Source organism: Macaca mulatta, chromosome 3 (genome assembly GCF_049350105.2).
Source record: "Macaca mulatta isolate MMU2019108-1 chromosome 3, T2T-MMU8v2.0, whole genome shotgun sequence".
NCBI classification, from domain to species: Eukaryota; Metazoa; Chordata; class Mammalia; order Primates; family Cercopithecidae; genus Macaca; species Macaca mulatta.
Window position 1 is genome coordinate 193,909,272 of NC_133408.1, and position 18,641 is coordinate 193,927,912.

General features: G+C 41.0%; 1 protein-coding gene across 5 annotated transcripts in view; it reads left to right on the top strand.

Annotated features, from left to right (window-relative positions):
- The window catches only part of DPP6 (dipeptidyl peptidase like 6), an 853,145-nt gene that overhangs the window by 408,013 nt on the left and 426,491 nt on the right, over window positions 1-18,641 (top strand). For all 5 annotated transcript variants that reach the window (XM_015135214.3, XM_015135213.3, XM_077997785.1 and 2 more), the window contains exon 2: window positions 9,289-9,403. In XM_015135214.3, the coding sequence (XP_014990700.3) occupies window positions 9,289-9,403 (115 nt within the window). The remainder of the gene's footprint in view (window positions 1-9,288; window positions 9,404-18,641) is intronic.

Consider the following 18,641-nt stretch of genomic DNA (forward strand, 5'->3'; position numbering starts at 1 on the left):
TGCCATTCAATTGCTGGTGGTTCTTGCCTTTGAGACTCGTTTGTTAGTTACTTAATATTTACTGAGTGCCTGCAGGGATTTTTGACTTTGGGAAGTGATGTGTTGAGCATGCCAAAAAGCTACCCAGTATAGAAAACTCATCTCAAAATCGCCTGTGGGTTTCAGTGAGTCTATGCAAAAACAGCCATTATCTAAAGATGCCTTCAGACACTGTTATCATACACAGCAAGGTGAAAGATACAAATGCTCAATTTTAAATTCTGCGGCTTACTTCATAGCCATCTTTTCACTGAAAGGGATTTGTCTTGGGCCTGATGTGTTGGGACATGTTTTTCTGTGGATGATTGGGTCACAGTGCTGCTGCATTTGGAAATATATAAAACAACTTGATACCTTTAAAACATTATGTCAAAATAGAACCAAAGTAGACTGAGCCCTGAAAGCAAGACTAACTTACATTTTGAATCAATTTCATAAAAGAATCTATCAGGCCCTGTCAATTCAACTGAAGAGCCTAAAATAATTTGAACTCGGAATCTGCAGGTAAAAATAATCAAGAAGAAATGTTAACAGATAGCTATTGCATCAATAATTTGCCTGTTTGTTTGTTTTCTAGAAGGATTGACAGAGCAGAAGTTAATTCTGCAAACACAGGTTTGCTGACCTTCAAGTAAAGGGCTGACAGCTGCCTCAGTAAGGGTGGTGGATAGGATTTCTAAGTTCTGTGCCCTCACACAGCAACATCAAGTCATGTTATGTAAAACAGGCAACTTTAGAAGTTCCCAAATGTATTTGAGAAAAGTAGAGTGGATCACAGATGAGTCTGTGAGGCACGTATGGAAAGGGTGTGGGAGAGCCCTGGGAGAACCTGAGCAGTGAGACGTCCCTTCTCCACACGGAGGACGTGGTGGACACTGCCCAGCGGAAGAGGGGCACCTGCAGGTTTGTGTCTGGATGTACCGGAAGCATTATCTCCTCTGCTTCCACTAAGATGATGATGATGATGCGTAATTAATTGCCAGTCCTCAAAAGTTGGGCAGATCAACCAAAATTAACTTCTAATTAATGAAATAAACGGAAGTATTGGGGAAGGTAGGATGACATCGTCTTCCTCCCCCACCGCCTCCCATTCCTGCATTGGTTGCTTCGGTATTTCTGAAAGGGCTGCTCAGCCGCCCACGCCTGCAGCCTCTGCAGTTATTAATTCATACCTTGTGGCCATATCCGTTATCCCATTCTCACCCCTACAACCAGCAAAAGCACCTCAGAAGTACTCACAAGAAACAAAGTGACAGTCATAAGGAAAGGAGCATCTCAGGGAGTGGGAGAGCTTCCCCTGCTAAGAGCATGCAATGCTTTATTGGACAATGAGTGAGGGTCCTCTTGCTCCAACAAGACTGGCTCGTGTTTCCATCTCTAGCCAGCATTGTGAATCCAAAGCAGCCGCTGATTTATACATATCCTCTGGAATTATTTAAAGCTGTCAATGACTTAACCTTGGGTCTCTATATCCTAGAAAAGGCCCCTTTCCATTTTGGGAGTGAGACATTGTCTTCTAGTCTTAATATACTTCTGCAGGCTGCCTGATAGCAGAAGAGATTGATTGGTTTAAAGATAGATTATTATGAGAGAAATAATTTACTTCACTTCCTCCTTCCCTAGTGAGAAGGCCATCTGGTTGACCCCTCTGCCTTTAGCTAAGGGACATAGAATGCACAATTGCCAGCTGTCCCCACTGTGGCTGGCAAGGCTGGACCTCAGCTGTCCCCCGGGGTCCCTGCCGTGCTGCCCCTGATTGCTCCAGTCTTCTCCTGCAGGGGTGTGTCTTTAGGAAGAGGCTTTGGTTGATCGTGAAATCATCCTCCAATCTCACTTCTGCTGGAGGTGACTTCTTCTGTCCCTTTTGCTGCATAAGGCAAGACTTACATTACATGAAACAAGCATGTCGTGGGATGTGTGCCTGGAACATCCACGGTGGTTACTGGCTGCTTGAGGAATGCCTCACTTTATTGTGGAGTCACAATTATGGATCCAATAGCCTGGATCAGTCTGCTTTGAGGACCCAACACAAGTTGAATTTCTGATTTCCCCTCATTAAAGCTCAGGATGCAACAAGAATTTGGAGGATCACAGGTTTTGGAATGTGACCACTCTAGCCCCTTCACTTTCTTTATCAAGAGTAGGAAATTTAATGCACTTTCGAGTTCCTTCTCTATTACGTATCGTATGTTACTAAAACATTACTTAGTGGTGATAGCAATAAATAGTAAATTAGTATCTTATGTTTCTATAATTTTGATAAATTATAGTGTGCTTTCAAATACATTTACATTTCATCATCATAACACCTAAGCAATCAGTTCCTTTTGTCTCCCACTCCTTTCCTCCTTGCAGCATTCAAAAATCATCTCCACCTTAGAGTTCTCATTTGAATCTTCTCTTCTTCATAAGGCACAAAGTCTGATAAAGGTAGCAAGGCAAATTCATGAGAGATATGAAGCTCAGGCCAAGATGAGATGTGTCAGATTTTGACACAGAGAGGAGAGAACAGGAATGCATTCCCTGATGGAGAAGCATGGGTTCTATCGGCTGTCACTGGGGAGAAAATTAAAGCAGCCTGCATTCGGGCCCTCCCTGAATCAGTTTATGGACATTGCGGTGTCTGTAATTATTATCTTCATCTGTGTTTCTTGCACTTCAGATATACAATTAGCACACACAAAAATCAGCTGTAATCACAGGTTACGAAGATAATAACATTGGATAAAGGTGAATTTGATGTGTCAAATGAAAACGTATAGCTTGGTTTTAGTTCATTGTTTGTTTTATTTTTGCCTGAGTTAAAAATAAGTGTGAGCAGCAGTGATGTCACGAAGGACAGGTTTGCCACCGACGCGTGTCAGTTTGCATTACATCTTGCAGGACCCATTGCTGCTTATGGCCTCATTCATGCACCTGGACTTGCATTAACCCTTTGCTTTCTGCATCCATCAGTGATCGCCTTCGTTACTTGTAAAGGCGTTTATCCGTCCGTTCATCCACCCCGCACACAGTCTCTGTGTACTGTGTTGTCCCGGGTCTCGTACCAGGCATTGAGACGTTGAACACAGGGCCGGGCGCGGTGGCTCAAGCCTGTAATCCCAGCACTTTGGGAGGCCGAGACGGGCGGATCACGAGTTCAGGAGATCGAGACCATCCTGGCTAACACGGTGAAACCCCGTCTCTACTAAAATACAAAAAAAATTAGCCGGGCGAGGTGGCGGGCGCCTGTAGTCCCAGCTACTCAGGAGGCTGAGGCAGGAGAATGGCGTGAACCCGGGAGGCGGGGCTTGCAGTGAGCTGAGATCCGGCCACTGCACTCCAGCCTGGGGGACAGAGCGAGACTCCGTCTCAAAAAAAAAAAAAAAAACAAAAAACAAAGACATTGAACACAGGAAGATAACTGTGCCCTTAAGTAGTTCACCCCCTAGCAATGACACATGCGTGATGATAATATATGAATACATGTATTAAGGTAATATATATTAAATGGATAAATTAACAGTGGAACAGTGTTACAGAAAGGCACTCACAGAGTGTTGTGATCGTGTCCAGGGGGAAGAATAATGCCGATGAAACCAGGCAAGACTTCCTACAGTGTCACAGGTGATATTTTAGCTGATAAGTAAAGACTGCAAGGGGATTTGCCTGGCAAAATGAAGATGAAGGGAAATTCCAGGAAACAGAAAAGTTGTAGGGTGTGTTGAGGAAAGGGGGCATGGAAGGGAATGACTTGCTCCAGGAACAATAAGGTATGAGCGGAGTGGGGTAGAATCTAGATTTGGCTTAGAGGTAGAAAGAGGACAGACTTGCCATGTCACAGGTGCAAAGGGTGTTTTTTCCTTGGAAACAGAAGGCTAGAGCCTCAGAGAGGGCTTTACATGCAAAAGGGATACATAAATATATCCTGACACCTAGGTCTATATGACCTTCTCAAAATAACGCTGTTGGCTAATATCTTTCTATTGTATGCCCAGAATTCAGCTACTTCCCACCACACCCACCACTGCCACCCAGGACAGACCCCCATTAGCCCTGTGACTTGTTGGCCACTCCTGTTCCCACCCTGACTTCTGCAGGTGTTTCTTCTAAGCAGCAACCCTGGCCACCTTCCTTAGTGGGAGCCTCATTTACACACTGCTGTGCTCACACCCCTTTCACTCAGAGGTAAGTGGAAGCCTGCACCTGGCCCTCAGGCTCTGCACTCCCTGGCCCCTTACTGCCCCCAAACTCCTCTCTCAGAACAGTCACGTTTCTCTCCCACCCTGGCCACTGCCTCCTTGCTGTCTCCACTGAAGCCTATGCTGTCTCACAGGCCAGGCACCTGCCACTCCCTCTATCTGGATTGTCTTCTCAGATGTCAGCTCTGCAGATTCCTTCAGTTCTATTCTGATGTCACTTTGCTAGAGATCTCTCTGATGCAAACAGCTCTCAGAGCCCCATTGTCCTGCTTTTCTCTTCTCTTCATGAGCTGATCTGCTTATTGTTTGACCCTTCCCCCATTCCTGCACTTGATTACAAGAAAAAAAAATATGAAAAAAATGAAAGCCATTCAATTTCAGTTGATAAGAGTGTCAGTGTCTGTTTTATTCATTCCTGTATTCAAGGTTCTCAAAACCTAACCTGGCATAGTAAGATAAACATATGTTGGATGGATGGATGTGGATTGACAGATATATGGATGGATGGATGATGAGTGAATGGGTGAATGCATATGGATGAATAGATGAATGGGGGAATGGATGGATGGATGTGGATGAATAGATGGATGGATGAATGGATGGATGTGGATGAATAGATGGACGGATGGATGGATGAGTGGATGCACGGGTGAATGGATGGATGGATAGGTTGATGAATAGATGGATGGATGGATGAATGGATGAATGGGTGAATGAATGTGGATGAATAGATGGATGGATGGATGGATGAGTGGGTGGATGGGTAAATGGATGGATGGATAGGTGGATGAATATGGATGGATGGATGGATGAATGGATGGATGGGTGAATGGATGTGGATGAATAGATCGACAGACGGATGGATGAGTGGATGGATGGGTGAATGGATGGATGGATAGGTGGATGAATGTGGATAGATGGACGGATGGATAGATGAGTGGATGGATGGGTGAATGGATGGATGGATAGGTGGATGAATGTGGATGGATGGATGGATGGATGGATGGGTGAATGGATGTGGATGAATAGATGGACGGATGGATGGATGAGTGGATGGATGGGTGAATGGATGGATGGATAGGTGGATGAATGTGGATGGATGGATGGATGAATGGATGGATGGGTGAATGGATGTGGATGAATAGATGGACGGATGGATGGATGAGTGGATGGATGGGTGAATGGATGGATGGATAGGTGGATGAATGTGGATGGATGGATGGATGAATGGATGGATGGGTGATGGATGTGGATGAATAGATGGATGGATGGATGAGTGGATGGATGGATGGATGAATGGATGGATGGGTGAATGGATGTGGATGAATAGATGGATGGATGGATGGATGGATGAGTGGATGAATGGGTTAATGGATGGATGGATAGGTGGATGAATGTGGATGGATGGATGGTGTGGGTGGATGGATGGATGGATGGATGGATATGGATCACTGGTTAGGAGACTTATTCTTCTTAAAGAAAATGGTTAATTGTGAACATACTTTTCCATTTTAATGGACCTCCAAAGTATGCAGGTTGTCACAGAATAGGGAATATGTTATAGCCTCGCTTTCACCATGCTAGTCAAAACATACCTAATTCTACTGAGAAACGCACCTACTGAAACTCAGTGTGCCAGGGGATAACCTAGGGAGTTCTCTTGACTTTCACAGAAAGCAGAGTCAATCCGACTCAAAGTTTTAACAGTTCAACACCTGCAAGTTGGGAGGAAGTCTGAATTTGGGAAGCCAAATTAGATATTCAAAGAAACACGTATTAGCCTGCATTCTAACTTGAAAATTATATCTATGCTGTGGTTGTACCTATTTAAAAGTTAAATGTGTATATAGCCCAGAAATAGAAATGAATATGAAAAAGCCTTAAAAAGTCAACTTTTTGGAGAGAGCAAGGTGATTAACAAGGTTTTTCATCACTTTTTTCCTCTTTAATTTGTTTCCCGTTATTGTTGTTACAATGTTGCTTGTGTAGTAAAAGAAAATTTCCTGCACCCTGAAAAACAAAATTTGGCAAATAAAAATGGAATTTAGTAAAGAATATCTTTATCCCTGTGGGTTTTAATGCAACAATGCTGCCTGAAAGACAATGTGATGCATCTGTACCTAAGAAACGATGCATATGATCCAGAATCACTCCAGTCGAGTAGGATATGCATCGATGCCTCTGGGTCATCTTACTGTGCATTTTTTCATTCAATAATATATACCAGATTGGTTTTCTGTGCAAAATCTTATCTTAGTCCAGTGGGCATGGAAGAAGCATAGTCTTTGCCCCCCTTTCATGAAGTGTCCTTACTCTCATTCATTTCTTTACCCACAGTACCAGCTTCCACAGTTTTGTATCTTTCATCTCTATCTTATATATGTCCATAGAACTTCTGCTGTGTTCCTCCTTATTAATGTCATCTATTTCTGACTTCCTCCCTGAAGGATCAGTCCCCCAGGATTTCCATGAGATGGCCATTTACCCTGCTCATTTCTGGGTGAAGCAGCCCTTTCTATTATCAGGCAGAACCAATGGTTAGACATCCTGAAGTTTCTCTGTTGCACAATTAGCCTGTGTTAAATTTCCTTTTGGTTCTAACTCTGCTTTCTGGAACATGCTCCCCAGTCCACGTGATATGCCTTCAAATGAGTGAGGACTTTTAAGTATTTGGTATTTGAGGCTTAACACTTCCTTCAACTTTACTTCATGTCATATGTCTTGCAAATATCTTAACTTATTTCTAAAACATCTTTCTAAATAATATTCTCTATGTCATGATCTGTAACAATATCCAGCCACTGTCAGATCATGAGTGTGTTTGGGCCAGGGAGGGGCTTATCACTGCAACATTCGTTCAAATGAACTTTTGTAAGTAAATCAGTCACATTATTGGCTGGTCAAGTAATTGATGCAAATCCAAAGTCCTAGGGTTTTTTTTGTTTTGTTTTATTTGCATATGGACTTTGACCAATGCATCTATTATATAATAAATGTGTTTAAAACAGAATTTAGAAGTCTAGATTACTCTTATGAGAAACAATATTCAGGTCAGGCTCCGTGGCTCATGCCTGTAATCCCAGCTCTTTGGGAGGCTGAGGCCAGAGGATTGCTTGAGCCCAGGAGTTTGACCAGCCTAGGCAACATAGTGAGACCCTACCTCTACAAAAAATAAAATAAATAAAAATTAGCCAGCCTTGGTGGCACACCCCTGTAGTCCCAGCTGCTTGGGAGGCTGAGGCAGAAAGATCATGTGAGCCCAGGAGGTCGAGAGTGCAGTGAGCAACAATCACACCACTGCACTCCAGCCTGGGCTGGAAAAAATTTAAAAAAATTAAAAATGAAATAGAAACAATACTCAAAAGATATCAATTATTTGAGTTAATGAAGACAACATTAATTTTATCATTCTGGTTCATGAATCAGATTTGATCTTGACATTCTGTTTTTAATGGTTTCCTTGGAATTTCATCTTAACCGTGTTTGAGGAATGTCAACTGGGCTGTGAAAAATTGCGTGCACTAGGTTGCTTGTATGAATAGTACCACTGAAAGATTCTTGCTAGTCACAGACTTGACAAAAAGGGCTTATTTTCTTTCTGAATTCAGGTGAAATGAAAAGCTGCTGAATTAGCAAGATCTAATTACTTATCCTTGGCCCTGGCCAGTGATTTTCTCCCAAAGAAAATACTACCTACTAGGAAATGAGATTGAATCAGTGTAACTTTCTGTAGCTATTTTGTTGCTCTTGGATAGTCTTACTTTTTAAGTTCTAAAAAGCTACTCTCTGATAGATGAATTAAGTTATAGATGGCAAATATGAAGACTTGTAGAAATTCTAAACTACTGTAGAACTCTTTCCTACTAAGCCTATAATGGCCCTGTGAATTTTTCTTAATTTAATAGCCAATATAGCCAATATTAAATATTTGGATGATATTGCATATTGTCTATTTTAGTTTGTAGCAATTTGATACATTCTAATGAACTTTTAATTTCTGATGAAAATATATTTATACATTGCATTGTCTACTTTTTGAGACCGTCTTCATTCTACCTCATTTTGGCTTGGTTACTGAGTTGCAATTATGTACACTATAAGAGGGTATTCTCCAGACTATGCATGGGTAGAAGTGGTCCCTTTGCAGTGTGACCACCTGTCCTTATTTACTCCTGTATAATTAATAATAATCATCTATATGTAACTATTATGTTTATTATTATTAAGCTTTCATATGATCCTTTTTGTCTCTCAAAGAGTCACAGTTTCGACTAAAATTTATATGATTCCTCTAATTTGCAGCGATCTGAAAACTTGGTCGCTGCAGCCAATATGCATGATGAATTTCCTAGACTTATGTAGTCCTTAGTACCCCTCAGCAGTGTCTCCAGAGTCCCTCTCTCACCTGCCACTCTTGCTGCACTGCAAGAGGTTCTCTGGAATGGACTGAAACCTAGAATAAGGATAGGTGAGTTGCCCAGTGAAGAGAGACCAGGAAAATCTTGAAACCTTGAATGAGGAGTTTATATAGAAAAAATAAAAGCCTGAAGCAGTGCGATGGGCAGAAGTTGGTGAAAATTGGCACATAGCATGTGCTAAATAAATATTTAAATTTGGTACTCTGAAATAGAAGTTGATCACATGGATGTAAAAAAAGGGAAAGATGACAGAGGACTTGGACTGACAAGTTTAATCCTAGTTGGATTGGATTCAATGAGGGTATGGAGTTTAGCTGTGGAGAAGGAAAGTTCCAAGATGACCCTCTACTATAGAATCTGGTTTATCAGGAGGAGGAGCATTAGGTTTGCACAAAAGCTGTAAACATAATAATATCAGATTCTTTCTTGAGGTAACATTTGGCCATCGTACAGGAAAATGACAGCCCAAGGCTCTGGGGCACTGAAGGCAGAAGGGTACAGAAGGGAACTAATAGTAGCTTCAAGGATGGGAAGATACCTCTCTCACTGTTTTGTGTCTTGGTTATTGATTTAAATGAAATATGTCTATTTGGTGTATTTTATTTCCTTATTTCACTCACTGGGATTTTCTTTGTTGTTGCTCTTTTTAGGAGCTGGTGGGGAGTAACCCTCCACAGAGGAATTGGAAAGGAATAGCGATTGCACTGCTTGTCATTCTGGTCATCTGCTCCTTGATCGTCACCTCGGTCATACTTCTGACACCAGGTACTGTATTCATTCTTGGAAAAGCAAGTCGCTGTCAGAGAAAAAGAGCATAATTTTACCTTGCAATTTTTATCTAAGTAACCACCTATTACATAATTTATTTTTCCCAAGTTCTAATTCTCGCTATGCCATATGATATAATATGGTTTCAATTTTAAAAATTCATTTTAGGCCGGGCGCGGTGGCTCAAGCCTGTAATCCCAGCACTTTGGGAGGCCGAGACGGGTGGATCACGAGGTCAGGAGATCGAGACCATCCTGGCTAACACAGTGAAACCCCGTCTCTACTAAAAAATACAAAAAAACTAGCCGGGCGAGGTGGCGGGCGCCTGTAGTCCCAGCTACTCGGGAGGCTGAGGCAGGAGAATGGCGTGAACCCGGGAGGTGGAGCTTGCAGTGAGCTGAGATCCGGCCACTGCACTCCAGCAAGGGGGACAGAGTGAGACTCCGTCTCAAAAAAAAAAAAAAAAAAAATTCATTTTATATGTTTTGGATTTGTTTATAAAGGTGTTTACTACATGGAAATGCTTGGCATATATTAAAATTACATATACAATTACTTATTCATGCTTGATCAACTTAAAGACAGTGGCATAAATATAATGATTTTATATATTTCATAGAATTTCTGGACATTATATCAAGGGTGAATTAAGAAAATTATTAAAACAACATATGTTGAGTGTGAACTCAGGAGAAGGTGCAAAATAGGTACTACTGAAGATTACATAAAGTATAAACCAGTGTCATAAATCTCTCAGGGGAGAAAAGACACTAAAACCAACAGAAGAAACCTACAACAAATACAGATATATACATGCACTATTGAGTAAGCCAAAGAAAAGTGCTATTGGAGTTGAGAGGAGAAAGAGAAATCTTTCAAAAGAAAGTTCATGGAGAAGGAATATGTAAAGTGGTCTTAATGGAGTAATGGTAGGAATTTAGTAGCCAGAGAGTGGTAGGTTTAGGGACAGAAGAAAGCCTTTGCCTATAAAATAGTAATATAGGGTCGGACGTGGTGGCTCATAGCTGTAATCCCAGTACTTTGGGAGGCTGAGGAGGGTGGATTGCCTGACATCAGGAGTTTGAGACCATCCTGGCCAACATGGTGAAACCCCATCTCTACTAAAAATACAACAATTAGCCAGGTGTGGTGGCAGGTGCCTGTAATCCCAGCTACTCAGGAGGCTGAGGCAGGAGAATCACTTGAACCCGGGAGGCAGAGGTCGCAGTGAGCCAAGATTGCCCCTTTGCACTCCAGCCTGGGCAACAGAGCGAGACTCCATCTAATAATAATAATAATAATAATAATAATAATAATAATAATATTACAGGAGTTATCATAGGAAAACATTGTGGCCATAGATAAAACAGTATGCAACTGTTTCATCCATTCTTTTTATCATATTAGATGCCTATTTGTGTGGGCAAAAAAGTTTCAGTCCTCAGTAAAGAGATAGACAAGCATTAGACCCTAAGATGAAGAAAAAGTAGATATTATAAGGTAAAACCTTTTTCCACAGATACAACAAATGTGGGCAAATTATAATCCAGGCTTAAACTATTACCCCAAAACCTAAATGAGAAAAGGGTGGTCTGTACCCTGATACCAAACTAGATAAAGATATCACAAGAAAACTCCAGACCAATAACCCTTGTGAAAATAGATGTAAAACCCTTCAACAAAATAGTAGCAAACTGAATCTAACTACATGTAGAAAGATTATATATCATGACCAAATGGGATTTATTCCAGGAAAAACAAATTGACTTCTATGAAAATCAACCAATATATTATACCTGCATGAATAGAATAAAGGGCAAAAAGCACATGATCGTCTGAACAGACACATAATAAGCATGTGACAAAATCCAAAAACCCTTTCCTGACAAAAGACTCAATAAGCTAGGAAAAGAAAAAAACATCTTCAACTTGACAAGAGTCTATGAAAAACCCAATAGCTAACATCATACTGAGCAGCAGAAGACTGAAATCATTCTCCCTAAGACCAGGAGATGGTAGAAAAGGATGTTCATTCCCAGCATGGCTATTTAACATTATATTGGAGGGTCTAGCCAGAGCTATTAGGTAGGGAAAAAACACCCCAGGACGTCCAGATAGGAAAGAAAGAAGTAAACCTGTCTCTATTCATAGAAGACATAATGTTGTATATAGAAAATCTTAAGGAATCCACAAAAAACCTATTGTAATAATAAATGAGTTCAGCAGGAAGGAAGATTTCAGACCAAAATGCAAAAACCATTTGTATTTTTAGCCATGAACTATGAACAATCCCAAAATAAAATTAAGAAAGTGATTCCACTTAAAATAGTTTAAAATGGAATAAGATACTTAAGAATAAATTTAACAAAATAAATAAAGAAGTATAAGACTTGTGTACTAAAACTACAAAAAAAATGGAAAGAAATTGAGACCTAAGTAAATGGAAGGATATCTTATATAAATTGATTGAAAGACTTCATATCATTAACATGACAATACTCCCTAAATTGATGTTCAGATTCAACCCAATCTCTATCAAAATCCCTCTTTCTTTCTTAAAGAAACTACGAGTTGATTCTGAAATCCATATGAAAATGTAAATGACTCAGAATAGTCAGAACAATCTCAAAAAAGAATAATTCAAAGACTTACACCTCCTGATCTTAAAACTTACTGTAAAGCTACAGAAATCAAAACAATATGGTACTAGGATAGGTATAGACATATAGATCAATGGAATAGAATTGAGAGTTCAAAAATAAACCCATACATCTATAGTCAATTACTTTTTGACAAGGGAACCAAGACCATTCAGTGAGGAAAGAATAGTCTTTCCACCAAATTGTGGTGGTACAACTAGATATTCACATGCAAAAGAGTGAGGCTGGACCCCCAACTCATATGATATACAATGATGAACTCAATGTGGACCAAAGACCCAAATATAAGAGCTAAAGCTATAAAACTTTTAGAAGAAAACATAGGGATAAATCTTTGTGACTTTGAATTAGGCAATGGTTTCTTACATGTGACAACAAAAGTGCAAGCAATCAAATAAAAATAGATAAATTGGACCTCATCAAACTTAAAACATTTTGTGTATCAAAAACGCTATCAAGAAAGTGAAAGACAACCCACAGAATAGGAGAAAGTATTTGCAAATCATGTATCTAGTAAAGGTCTAGTATCCAGAATATATAAACAACTCTTACTACTCAAAACAAACACACAAAAAAACAAATAATTCAATTTAAAAATAGGCAAAGGATTTAAAGAGACATTTCTCCAAAGAAAGACAAATGGCCAAAAAGCATATGAAAAGATGCTCAACATCATTCAGCCTCAGGATGAATGAAAATCAAATCACAGTGAAATACCACTTCACACCAACTAGGATGATTATAAGAACCAAACACAAACAAAAAGTGGAAAATAACAAGTATTCCCAGGATATAGAGAAATGGGAACCTTCTTACATTACTAGTAGAAAGATAAATTGTGTGGCCTCTGTGGAAAATAGTTCAGTAGTTCTCCTAAAAGTTAAACACAGAGTTACCATCTTACCTAGTAATTCTACTCCTAGGTATAGACTCAGGAAAACTGGAAACATATGTTAATATAGAAACTAGTATATGAAGTTCATAACAGCATTATTCATAATAGCCAAAAAAGTGAAAACAAGCCAAATATTCATCTCCCAGAGAATGGATAAATAAATGTGATGTGGCTGGGTGCAGTGGCTCACACCTGTAATCCCAGCACTTTGGGAGGCTGAGGCGGGTGGATCACAAGGTCAGGAGATTGAGACCATACTGGCTAACACAGTGAAACCCCATCTCTACTAAAAAAAAAAAAAAAAAAGCAAAACAAAAAAAAAACTAGCCAGGCATGGTAACAGGTGCCTGTAGTCCCAGCTACTCGGGAGGCAGAGGCAAGAGAATAGCTTGCCCTTTGTCAGATGAGTAGATTGCAAAATTTTTCTCCCACTCTGTAGGTTGCCTGTTCACTCTGATGGTAGTTTCTTTTGCTGTGCAGAAGCTCTTTACTTTCATTAGATCCCATTTGTAAATTTTAGCTTTTGTTGCCATTGCTTTTGATGTTTTAGATGTGAAGTCCTTGCCCATGCCTATGTCCTGAATGGTATTACCTAGGTTTTCTTCTAGGGTTTTTATGGTTTTAGGTCTAACATTTAAGTCTCTAATCCATTTTGAATTAATTTTCATATAAGGAGTAAGGAAAGGATCCAGTTTCAGCTTTCTACTTATGGTTAGCCAATTTTCCCAGCACCATTTATTAAATAGGGAATCCTTTCCGCATTTCTTGTTTTTGTTAGGTTTGTCAAAGACCAGATGGTTGTAGATGTGTGGTATTATTTCTGAGGGCTCTGTTCTGTTCCATTGGTCTATATCTCTGTTTTGGTACCAGTACCATGCTTTTTTGGTTACTGTAGCCTTGTAGTATAGTTTGAAGTCAGGTAGTGTGATGCCGCCAGCTTTGTTCTTTTGACTTAGGATTGTCTTGGCAATGTGGGGTCTTTTTTGGTTCCATATGAACTTTAAAGGAGTTTTTTCCAATTCTGTGAAGAAAGTCATTGTAGCTTAATGTGGATGGCATTGAATCTATAAATTACCTTGGGCAGTATGGCCATTTTCACAATATTGGTTCTTCCTATCTATGAGCATGGTATGTTCTTCCATTTGTTTGTGTCCTCTTTTATTTCACTAAACAGTGGTTTGTAGTTCTCCTTGAAGAGGTCCTTTACATCCCTTGTAAGTTGGATTCCTAGGTATTTTACTCTCTTTGAAGCTATCTGACAAAGGGCTAATATCCAGAACCTATAAAGAACTCAATCAAATTTACAAGAAAAAAACAAACAACCCCATCAAAAAGTGGGCAAAGGATATGAACAGACATTTCTCAAAAGAAGACATTCATAAAAAATGCTCATCATCACTGGCCATCAGAGAAATGCAAATCAAAACCACAATGAGATACCATCTCACACCAGTCAGAATGGCAATCATTAAAAAATCAGGAAACAACAGGTGCTGGAGAGGATGTGGAGAAATAGGAACACTTTTACACTATTGGTGGGACTGTAAACTAGTTCAACCATTGTGGAAAAACAGTGTGGCGATTCCTCAAGGATCTAGAACTAGAAATACCATTTGACCGTAGTCATGCTGCTATAAAGACACATGCACACGTATGTTTATTGCAGCACTATTCACAATAGCAAAGACTTGGAATCAACCCAAATGTCCATCAGTGACAGACTGGATTAAGAAAATGTGGCACATATACACCATGGAATACTATGCAGCCATAAAAAAGGATGAGTTTGTGTCCTTTGTAGGAACATGGATGCAGCTGGAAACCATCATTCTCAGCAAACTATCGCAAGAACAGAAAACCAAACACCCATGGTCTCACTCATAGGTGGGAATTGAACAATGAGATCACTTGGACACAGGAGGGGGAACATCACACACCGGGTCCTATTGTGGGGAGGGGGTAAGGGGGAAGGATAGCATTAGGAGATATACCTAATGTAAATGACGAGTTAATGGGTGCAGCACATCAACACAGCACACGTATACATATGTAACAAACCTGCACATTGTGCCCATGTACCCTAGAATTTAAAATATAAAAATTTAAAAAAGCAGCCATCCTCAGCCCTATTCCTCACTCCTCCCAGAAGCAAACGTGTTTCAACTCTTGTAGCTTGTTCTAATTATAATGTTACTGATTTTTCAGTTTTAGCAGTTATCTATTGATTTTTAGTTACTGAAGTTTAAGATTTAACTCATACCTCTTGTCTCTAACACCTACATATGTATTTCTGATCCCCTAGCTGCCCACTGTAGTTTCATTGTAATTTTGGTTAGATGAGTGCTTCTCACTTCTGGCTGTACATTAGAATCACTAGCAAACTTAAGTGAACAAATCTAGATACCTGAGACTCACCCTCACAGATTCTGCTTTATGTGTTTTGGGGAGGATCCTGGGTATCTGTGTTTTTAAAAAAGTTTTCAGTTGCTTCTAATGTGCAGCCAGGTTTGAGAACCACTGAGTAAATAATAAATAAATCAGTATTTATCATGACTGTGTAAATGCTTTGCATAGCTGAGCTATGTAGTAAGTCATTACTTTTCCTTTCTTGCTCATATTCTCCCCGCCCCCCCCCAAAAAAAGAGAGAATAGCTTGAACCTGGGAGGTAGAGGTTGCAGTGAGTCGAGATGGTGCCACTGCACTCCAGCCTGGGTGGCAGAGCTAGACTCCATCTCTAAATAAATAAACAAATAAATACTTGTGATGTAACCATACAACAGAATACTCCTCCGCTGTAAAAAGGAATGAAGAACTGATCCATGCTGTAACATGAAGTAACCCTGGAAACGTCATGCTAAGTGAAGGAAGGCTGGCATAAAAGGCCACATACTGTATGATTTCAGAATAGGCAGATCCCTAGAGATAGAAAATAGATTTGTAGCTGCCAGAAGCCAGAGGCGGGGAGAAAATGAAATGATTGCTAACAGGTATGAAATTTCTTTGAAGGGGGATGAAGAAATTATTCTGGAATTTGATAGTGGTGATAGATGTATGACTCTGTTAATATTATATATTTTAAAAACACTGAATTGTATACATTAAAAAGATGAACTTTATGACATGTGAAATTCATCTCCATTAAGCTGTGAGTTTAATAAAAAGATGAGAAAGCTGTTGGGGGAAGAAAAGTGTAACCTGGCCACAAAAGTGCCAGACATACTAAATTGCCTTAAAAACTTGTCTAACCCCAAAGAGGCTTCAGTAGCAGTTCTGGGAGAGACAGTGTTGCAGTCTCCTGCGTGAGCGAGCTTCGTGAATGGACCACAGTTGCCTGGAACACTCAGGCTGAGGATTCAATCCAGTGCTTCAGTGCCCAGGAAACAGATCCTTTCACCTGTTGAAATCAGATGACCGGGGTTTAGAGGGGTTGGGGGAGGAACTGCAAAGCCAATCCTCATTTTGTTTTATGGTGGTGGTGCTGATGATCTGACATCGCTGGGGACTTTAACCACTACCTATTTCTAATTAATATAGAGGAACTCAAGTTTTCCTCAGGGTCTGTGGAGCGTGTGTTTCTGCCTCTGCTTTTCTTTGAGCAGAATTGCGCTTTGTGTAAGAATGTGATTACTGCAGATTCGGTCTCATGGTTGTCTGGCACTCCCTTTGGGACTTAGAAAGCAGTGGTGTCTAGTGGTTTGCAGTTACTCCCACCTTCCAAGGTGCATGTGAACATTCATGTCACCCAGGTCCGAGGGCTGTCACGAGTGTCACTCAAGAGTGGAATAAGACTGGGTGCAGTGGCTCACGCCTGTAATCCCAACACTTTGGGAAGGCGAGGTGGGCAGATCACGAGGTCAGGAGATCAAGACCAGCCTGGCCAACATAGTAAAACCCCACCTATACTAAAAATACAAAAATTAGCTGGGCTTGGTGGCAGGTGCCTGTAATCCCAACTACTCAGGAGGCTGAGGCAGGAGAATGTCTTAAACCCGGGAGGCAGAGGTTGCAGTGAGCCAAGATCATGCCACTGCACTCCAGCCTGGTGACAGAGCAAGACTCTGTCTCACTAAATAAATAAATAAATAGAGTGGAATTAAATGGCTGCCTGGAGCTTCTCACACAGAAATGTCCACAGCAGCAAAGTGGGTTGAGAACCGGGTCCTGGGACCCTGTCCTCCAAGCTCAACTCCAGGCCTGGCAAGCAGTAGCCCTGTGTCTTCTCCACTCACAGGGAGTAGTGTCAGGTCTCCTCCCTCCAGTGCAGCAGCCGACCCTGCCAGCATCTGCATTTGGTTCTTTTGCAGCCGATACAACCACAGCAGCCTCTCCTCCACAGTAAACAGAGGATGCAGTCGCTCGGAACCCTTCTCCCTCCACGCTGAGGGCCAGTTGTCAGGGGCAACTGCTCCTGGAGGGTCTCTAGTGAATGGCTGGATTCCAGAGAAGGCTTTGAAGAGAGGACTTTGCTTTTCTTTTTCCATCACAATATACATGCAGCTGAGCCTTGCCTCACCTTTTGGTTCTGCTGGGCTTTCGTGGGTTCTGTTTGTTTCTCTGGGCTGTGCTGCCCTGGGACTGGGTGTCCAAGGTGTAGGCCTCTCCCACAGGGCTGCACAGTGAATGTTGCACCGCTGCTCCCACATCGAGGCCTGACTGCATCCACTCTCCTGCAATACAGCAATGGCTTGTGTTTTGGCATCAAATTCCATCGGGCAGAGGAGGTATCAAATCATTCAACCTGCCACTAGCTCCAGAGCAGTCTCGAATTCACTAATGTGCAGAGCAGTGTCACCTCGACTGAGAATGCCTGCCAACAGAGCCAGCATGAATGATCCCAGCTAGGAGCTGAGAACTCCGTGCTAAGTGCCAGACAGAATGTGGAAAGAGAAGATGCCAGTGTTCCCCATGAAGCTGAGTCCACGTAAAGACAATACATGTGCAAGGAGAATTCCACAGTAGTGTTATCATTAAGCGAAAATAAAAGTCAAAGGCAGGGTGTGGTGGAGGCCTGTTGAGTTGAGTAGATAGCGGAAATGCTGACCTAGAAGACTGAGATCCGCACCAAGGCAGTAGCGGCTTCCACCAGTCAAAGTGACAGATGAGAATCAGTCTTCAACAGTGGAGAATCCAAGTCGTAACAGTCACACTTTGGATATGTTTGCACACAGTGTTGAGTGCATTCGTACCCAACATTGCTTCCATTTTGGTAGCTTTAGTTAGAAATTGTAATATGTGCTTTTTTAAAAAAAAAAATAGTATTTTTCAAGTATTACCAGTCTTATATTCTGGTTTATTGAGACTCAGAGTAGAGTACCTGCTTTCTACTTAATTAGAAAATCCATTCTGAACCCGCCTGATTCAGTCATTTTGTGAAAGTGGTTCCTGGTACCCAGGGGCCCCCTTGTCACCCTGGTGAGAAGAATCTCACGCACGTGGTGGAGTGTCCTTTTGATGACGCAGACCTGGAAGGGCCCCATGGTAATCACTCTGAACAAGGCATCTTGTCCTGAAGTGCAGTCTAATTATCACCAGTTATGCACAATTTATGTTTTAGAAATCAAATTAAAGTGTTTAAGGCGATCTTGGTTCCAAAGGGATTTACCAAATGAGAATGTGTCCTTTTCAATTTTGTCATTCATGTCTCCCTTGCTGGTCTATGTTCTTTTCTAAGTTTCTTCT